Below are 7,994 nucleotides of genomic sequence, written 5' to 3'. Positions count from 1 at the left end.
ATCCGCTGCGTTTCAAACACGTCGACATCTAACAGAGAAAAGAGATACGAATGGAATCAAAGAACAACATAAATCACATTAACCATAATCGTGTAACAGCAACAATAACCTTAACAATATCAAAAAAAGAACAAGAAGAAGAGTCGTTCAAATGATATTGGCTTTGTTAACTACTATGAACAGCAAGGTCAAAGTACATGTTGTTGACGGCTCTTAACGTGTGCTGGATTGCAGCCGTGAACCGGAGGAGCCACAGCGGCCACACACATCATCTGGTCTCCTGGCTGTCCGTCCGTCCCTCTGTGTGTCCGGGCCAAACGGGTCAGGAGAACCAGGAGGAGGATTAGATGCCCCAGATTAAGATTATATAGTAGAGCCATCTCGCGGTTGGACAAAGTTTAGTTGTGTCCCTTAAGAGCATCGTCACACAGGACAGCGTCACTTCCTCTGAGCGTCGGGTGAGGTGAGGCGAGGCCGGGTGTGTCTTTGCGCTGATGTCATGGAGGGAGAAGCAGAGAGCCGAGCCGAGTCGGAGTCCAGACTGTGATGGAGCATGGACGGTGCGGGTGGGGTTGGTGGGTCGGGTCAGAGGTGGCAGGGTGTGTGTGTCCTGTCCTGCGGGGCTCAGTAGGCCTGTCCCGTCTCCACCTGCAGCAGTCCCAGCACGGCCGAGTGGTCCCCCAGCTTCATCCTCCGCTGGGTGGACAAGCTCACGTTCTTGGCCAGGTAGTCCACGGCGGCTTTAGAGAGACGAAAACACAGAGAAGAGGGGAAAAAAAGAAAAAGGCATTAGACTGGAGGAACAGGTGGTGGATTTGTGAGACATACGTCCCATTCATTCTCATTTCATCCCTCTGATTAAGGCTGAAATAAGTTGTGGCAGAAACGAGTGAGTCAAAGGGAAAACAATCCACAGCCAGTGAGCGAAGGATAAAAGCCCCTCCCCCTTTCCCTTGTCTGAGGTTGGCACGCTGCTGGCACCGAGCACGTGCATCCTGGTAAAGTCTCCATGCTGTCACTCAGACGAGTCCCCGTGTGTGTTCTATGTGCCAGTCTTCATTACACTTGGCATCTCTGATTTCATGCCCTCCACACTCCACATGGCCGATCATTTTCCTCCTCAGACAGCAGCTCTCTCCTCTCTCCTCTATTCATTACCCATCCACTGTGCTCAATCACCATCTTAATTAACCTCACATCAGCTCACATCCGCACCGCCATCACTTTCTTGCTGCTGACAAAACACTGGTGCACGCACACACACGCACACGCACACGCACACACACACACACACACACACACACACACACACACACACACACACACACACGGAGCCCGAGCCCGAGCAGCGCCTACTAAAGGAAATACACTTCTGGAACCTGCGTATAAATACAAACAAATGTTGGCGAGCCGGGCGGCTTGTTGGGCGAGTGTGCTTCATTTTAACTTCTTATGAATGGCTGTGACAGCATCAGTCAATTATGCTAATCTAATAAAGCAACCTCTTTCCTGCCCTGAGGGTCTGTGTGTGGGTGTGTGTGTGTGCGTATGTATATATATGTGTGTGTGTGATGTAGGATAGAATAGAGAGAGAGAGAGAGAGGTGGGCAAGAGGACACTGTTGCCCCTGAGGGTGTGCCGTTCTTTGAAGTGGTCCTCTCCTCTTTCCCATCCAAGTGGAGTGGGGTGTGACTAAGCCAGCACCCTAGGAGGAGGCTGTGCTGGTGCTGCTGGGGGGACAGGGGGGTCTTTATCAAGAGCACGTGTCTGCCTCCACCGAGCAGGGGGGCAAAGGTCGGGAGACTCTCTCACCAAAGGGCATCGCCTCTATGCTGCCGCCCTGTCAGGCCACTGAAGGGCTCGGCAACTTGAGTGGAGGATGTTGGAGCGTAAAGGTAAAATCTGACTGAACACACACGGCGAGTGTGTCAAAACTCTTATTGACGTAAAAGCCGTACCCGCGTAAATGAATTTGACGAAAATTCACTCAGGTATCAACAGGACGGGTCGGGTGTTTACTGTGTGGTTGTACGTTCAACATTTCTGGAGAATTTGGATTTAAATCATGAAAATTCTTGTAATGGAAAAAATCCCTGAAACTAGTAAATAAATCTCAAAATAAGGCTCAGGTATGCTTTAACTTCATGTTTAAAGAAACTTGTGTTAACATGGTGTAAATGTGTCATTTTAGTGGAGTAAACTTAATGTAAATGTCGGAGGTACAAAAAAGGACAAAAAGCAGTACATTACAATCTAAACTTATGTACGCATGTGTGATGGACTCACTTTGACCGTACTGGCTGTACTGGTATCCGGCGGTGACGGGATCCACGCTGTAGCTGGTGGCGCTGTAGGTGGGGGGGCAGTAGGACTGTGACGAGGCCAGGCTGTCCACGCCCTTGATGGTGTCGGAGCGCTGGCTGCAGCTGGCTGAGATGGAGTTGGAGCTCTCCAGGCTGCCGTGCAGGGGGGAAATGGAAAAGTCGTGCTGGGGCTGGGAGGGCACGGCGCCGGGGTTACTCAGGATACTCATCACCTGGGGGGGAGAGGAGGAGAAGGGGGAGCGGAGGATGTGAGAAATTTGGAAAATACATGATCAAAGCGCGGACAGACTCCGAGGAAAGTACTTTTTTTTTTCTCCCCTGAAATGCGGTGCCACCCCAGAACCTCCACCGTGAAGACGTCCAGAGAAAAACACCATTTCTACTTTGAAATCGAGAAAAGGGAGAAACTTCCCCAGTGTTTAGAAAGAGCAAGGAGGCAGGACGCAAGGAGGGAGAGGAGGTTCAAAAAGGAGAAAAAGGGAAAAAGAGAGAGAGAGACTGTTTCTATTAGCTGGCACTGCCAATAAGTGTTCAACTGTGGGACAGAAGGGTCCCAGGGTGATAATAGACCCAGCATCAGTGCCAGACAGCCCCTGTCCCAGAGCCTGAGGCCTGAGCCTGAGCCTGCAGCACAACAAGCACCAAGGGAGTCCCTAATCCCTCGCCCCTAGCCTACCCATCTCATGAATAGTAATGGAGTTGGAACTGGTAAATGATCCCCTCAGATCCCTGCACAAAGTAGGCTGCACCCAGCTAACGGAGGGGCCTGCTGATACTGCAGGTTGGGGCTCGGCTGAATATTACAGTGTGTACATTATTCACACTGCATAAAAGCATCCAATTCAATATTCTAGATTAATGTAATAGCATGTGACATTCGTCAGAGGAAGGTCTCAAAATGTGTTAAAGTGGAAGAGATTACCTCCAGTGCTACTTGAATCTGAGGCGCCGCCGCCCAGAACAGTGTGAAGAATTTTGTTTTCTAATACTGCAAGTTTCTTTAAGCTGAAGAAGGAAAGTGGAGTGTGTGTGTGTGTGAGAGGGGGCTGGGGGTGGTAGAGAGGGAATTGTCCCACACATGCTCCCCTCCTATAGCTGGGAAGTCTTCCTCTCAACATCAGGTTCACGTTGAGTTTCGCTATGCTGCTATGGCCTTTGGCCCCTTTGCTGCTAAACCAATTAGCCCATCATGGAGGTGGTTACACAGGGGTGATACACACACACACACACACACACACACACTCATACACACATGTTCTTATGCTTGCATGTGCGCATGAATGGACACACGCACACACACACCTACAGCATAAACAGACAGGCACTACATCAGCAAGCAAAATTGTGAAAACGCCTGACGCCCCGATGTACGAACGGCCAGAAATAACTCACAGAGGGAAAATTAACCCGATTCTGCAAATTAATCACATCTTTAGAAAAGGCCTCCCAGGAAATATGAAGCACTTAAAGCATATCAGAGACACAAAGGCTGGTTAGGCCTTTCCACATGTTAATTCTATCAGTATGGAAACCCCCAACCGTCCACCCGTCCCATCCAGATGCAGGCCGAGCATGTGACATGTATCCATAAGAAGGAGATTCATGGTCTTCTTCATGCTGGACACATGTGATGCTCCTTCCCATATGGAGAGGAGCAGGGAAGAGAAGAGCAGAAGGCCGCGAGGAGGACGAGCTGAATCTGTCCCGATGCTCTAAGATGGTGGGGGGAGTGAGAGGAGTGAGCTTGTTAAGTGTCCAGGGAGAGAGACAGCTGGAGGCCATGAGTCCATTTTAGTCATTGGTTAATTGAAGCTTGATTACATCGCTTCCTTGCGCAATAAAGAAAAAAAATTACAATTCAAGATCGTGGAAGTTCTTCAAAAGGAAAGGACTTCTTATCGTCCACGCTAGCGCAGTTTGGCTATTTTAGAACGACGGCTCGGCCGCTTCAGAGGGAGCTGGAGCCTTCAGAAGTGATTCCTCAAAGACGAGTCGGCGGATGAATTGCGATGCTTTGAGAGGGGAAAAGGTACGAAATATAATAAACAAAAAGGAGACGCGTTACACAACTGTCCCGAAGTGATGAAGGTGGAGCAGCGGTCTTATCTTTCACAAGCAGCCAGAGTTAGTGTGACTTTATAACTCGTATTCTTCCGCCCACGCCTACTTCCTGTTAGCCATAGGTCCTTTTGCTACTTTGATGTCACCAAATTGTCTCAGTTAACACCGACGGGGTTAGACGATACTCACAGTCACATAAGCTCATAAAAAAACATTTTGCAGCTGGGTACCTTCGCATTTCTCCATGTAAAACAAAACTTTACAGCTATTAAACTCTTTAAGGCAAAGTATGATATTCCTGCTGGCCGCACAGGTTTCAAACTCCTCCTCAAACTCCATTAAAGCCTTTTAGTAACACATATATAAATATAAACGCACACAGCTTGAAATAAAGTGTATTAAAAGCGAGCTCTGGGTTGGCAGGGATATTTGTCAGTGCGAACGTTTGATGGAGTTTCGCCGGATGGGGTCCAGTGCAGCGGAAAGTTGCAGAAATTTTAAATTACATATCTCAGCGTCGGCTCAGCTGCTTTAAACAAAGTCTCCGGGTGTTGGAATTAGCGGAAAATAGAGCGAAGAGAGAAGAAGAAAAAAAAATCTCCATAACCACATTGTTTTTCTGAACATAGTCTTTACACAGAGAGAGAAGGCGCCCACTGACTGAACCTCTTCCTCCCTGCCTCTCTCTCTCTTTTGCCTCCCCTCCCTCCCTCCATCTCCCATCACCCTCCCTCCCTCACACACACACACACAGCGTCCTCAGCAGTCCAGAGTTCGTTTGTTGTTGGGCGTTGTGTGAGCGCTGGTTTGGGAGATAATGTGAGCCAGGACCCAGTTTAAAGGACAATGCTCCGGGGCGTTCCCTGCCTCCACCCCCCCACCCCCCCCATGCCTCTCCCCTCTCTCTTTACAGATAGATTACTTTATAAATAATAATAAAAAAGTAATTAATTCTCTCAACTTCTGAGCCCTCCAGCCTGTGGCGAAGTGAATGGGGAAGTGTAAATTGATACAATGTGCATCCTTTCAGATAAATAAATAGCGCACTTGAGACACGAGACGCCGCTCTTTCATACCTCCCTAATTTCTTCAACAGTCAAATTACATTTTTTTTTGTCTGTGCGGATGTTTGACGAGTTGTCCTTTGTTGGATTTCTTTCCAGAATAAAACGACTCGGTTGAGGCACAGCGGAGGAGACGGAACAGGAAAGAGCCAATGAAAGGCAAACGCCATAAACAATATCGCAAATTCTTCTGTATTTCGATTTTTTTGTATGATCTATAGCAAAGTTTAAATATGAAGCATTGGTATGTTTCTATATTGGTCAGAATTGAAACCCTTTGCTCTTATCAAGGCATCTGAGCAGAATAACTCGGCACGCAAACTCTTGTGTTTAACCAAAACTACGCTAATTTGCGAGTGTAAAAAGGAAATGCCTCGGTAAAAATACAATATGGGAGCCTATAGAGGGGTGGGGGGGCAGAGGAGAGAAGAAGAAGTGATATAGAGTGAGTGAGAGGAAAGTGGAGGCTTTGGTAAGTACAAAGACTCCTGTAGGACTGCGCTGGCCTGAGGGCTCGCCTGCCTGGAGAGCTGATAGGAGCCCCTTCTGTTCCATTCCTGGCGCCAGCGCCAACACACCCCGCTCCACAAATACTCTTAATCTGCGCAAGACTGGATTAGTTCCTCTGTCACCGATAGCTCCTCGTTCTGCCCAAATCAAATGCCCCCGAGATGTACCTTTAAGTTAGGCAGAGGTCACCGGGGCAGGCTGGGAAAAATGAGCACTCCAAATGTCTGTAAGTTATCTGAGTGGTGCAGAATAGCATCTTGCACCTTAGCAGATCAGCCGGGCTGATACTCGCTCCAGCAGAGAGTGATTAAAGATCCACAGTGATGACACTGAATTTCAAGATCAATATTTGAAGGCCAGTCCTGAGGGTGTGATTACAGCAGGAGAATCTAAAGCTGTGACCTAGGTGACACACAGATCCACCGACTGTGTGACTTTGAGAACAGGCAGAATATTCAACATGGAGGAGGAAAATATACATAAAGAAATGGGTTTGATAGAAATGGACACCAAACATTTTCTTTTACTGTAATGAATTTCAGAATTTCTGCTTAAATATTTCAGGAAAAAAATGTAAGTCTAAATCACACATGTAATGAAGTGAAACACAATGAAAGTGAAGTAAATAGATGTAAAGATGAGGGCCGTCCCCCATTGAGTCAGAAGACTTCTGCTCCCTGAGCGTCCGACCCTTCCCCCATCCCTCACATGAGAGGGCCGGCCCAGCGGGCAGCAAGGCCCCTCATCTGAGCAGACAAAATGACTATTTAAAAATAACAGTGATTGCATAAATTGAATTAAAGCGTTTTGGTCACGGTGGAGGTGGTGCGAGGGGCGGCGAGGGGCGGCGAGGGGCCTCGGCAGACAGCCGGGACGGTGGCAGGCAGCAGATGACGAGCTCTGGCCCGCATGCCACTGCGTTAATTGGCCGCGGCACGTTAATAAAAACTGAAAAGTGTCTTCCGCCAGCGCCATAGGATGAGACGGAGAGAGAGGTAGAATGGGGGAAGGGGCGAGGGAGGGAGGGGGGAGAGATAGGCTTTTGAAGAATGCCTATAAGACGTACGAGGGGGGTGGGGGCGCTAATTGTGTTCAATTAAGTGGCTGATTGGCACTGACAGAATCTGGGCACTGACAAGTCAGGCACAGATGAGGACGATTAGCGGGCATTGGAACAAGCTGTCACTCCTCACAACATGTTAGCCACCCTGAGACTGTGTGTGACTCCATATGATCTACAGACACACACACACTCATGAATCCACTCATGCATATATGAAACTAAGGAAAGCTGAAATGGAACACAAGTCTCTCTCTCTCTCTCTCTCTGCAGGGGAACAGTTTTTATTATGGTTAACTTCCCTCCAGCCCACTCCTGCTCTTGCTCGCCACAGTGTTGAGAGAAGCACAGCTGCACGGGCTGGAGAAAGGCCTCCCTCCCTCTCTGCCGCCCACCCCACGCCTCCCTCCCTCCCCCCCTAAACGTCCCTCAGTATACGCTATAAACCAGGCCCCATGCTAACCAGAGGTTAATATGCCGTCTATTGGGCTGCAATTGGAGAACGTGTGGGGAGCAATCCTCTATTCTCTGCTAGTGATATGCTTGAGTAACTATGGGATGGATTCAGCCACTGGGAACAAGAGAGGCCCATTCAACACATGCACACACACACACACACACACACACCCACGCTGACACACACACACACACACATACACATAGGCTTCAAACTCTCTGCACCTTGCACCGACGCCTCTTCTAAATTAAACGGCAGATTTTCTGATTCCAGGAGAGTGGTTTCACTGAGGCCAGGCCTGTGTGTGCACGCATTTATGTGTGTGTGTGTGTGTGTGTGTGTGTGTGTGTGTGTGTGTGTGTGTGTGCGCTTGTATGTGTGTGTGCATGCGTGTGTAAGCGTGCAGCTCCAAAGGGAAAGCGAGGCGGATCGGGGAGTGAGGGAGAAAAAAGGAGGAGGACAGGAGGGGTGGAGGTGGTCTGTGTGTGTGTGTGTGTGTGTGTGTGTGTGTGGAGGTA

At 48.8% G+C, this 7,994-nt stretch overlaps 1 protein-coding gene across 4 annotated transcripts in view; it reads right to left on the bottom strand.

Moving 5' to 3' along the window:
• Nucleotides 1–624: 624 nt before the first annotated feature.
• The window catches only part of pax7a (paired box 7a), a 40,663-nt gene continuing 33,293 nt past the window's right edge, over nt 625–7,994 (bottom strand). For all 4 annotated transcript variants that reach the window (XM_076141472.1, XM_076141474.1, XM_076141476.1 and 1 more), the window contains exons 8-9: nt 2,287–2,536; nt 625–740 (exon numbers count right to left, since the gene is read on the bottom strand). In XM_076141472.1, coding sequence (XP_075997587.1) covers nt 625–740; nt 2,287–2,536 — 366 coding nt within the window. The remainder of the gene's footprint in view (nt 741–2,286; nt 2,537–7,994) is intronic.

Source organism: Genypterus blacodes, unplaced genomic scaffold (assembly GCF_046128005.1).
Source record: "Genypterus blacodes isolate CSIRO-AG114 ecotype Tasmania unplaced genomic scaffold, CSIRO-AGI_Gbla_v1 ptg000017l_1, whole genome shotgun sequence".
Taxonomy (NCBI): Eukaryota; Metazoa; Chordata; class Actinopteri; order Ophidiiformes; family Ophidiidae; genus Genypterus; species Genypterus blacodes.
Note: the sequence above shows the minus strand (reverse complement) of the source record. Positions and strands in the feature narration are given on the sequence as shown.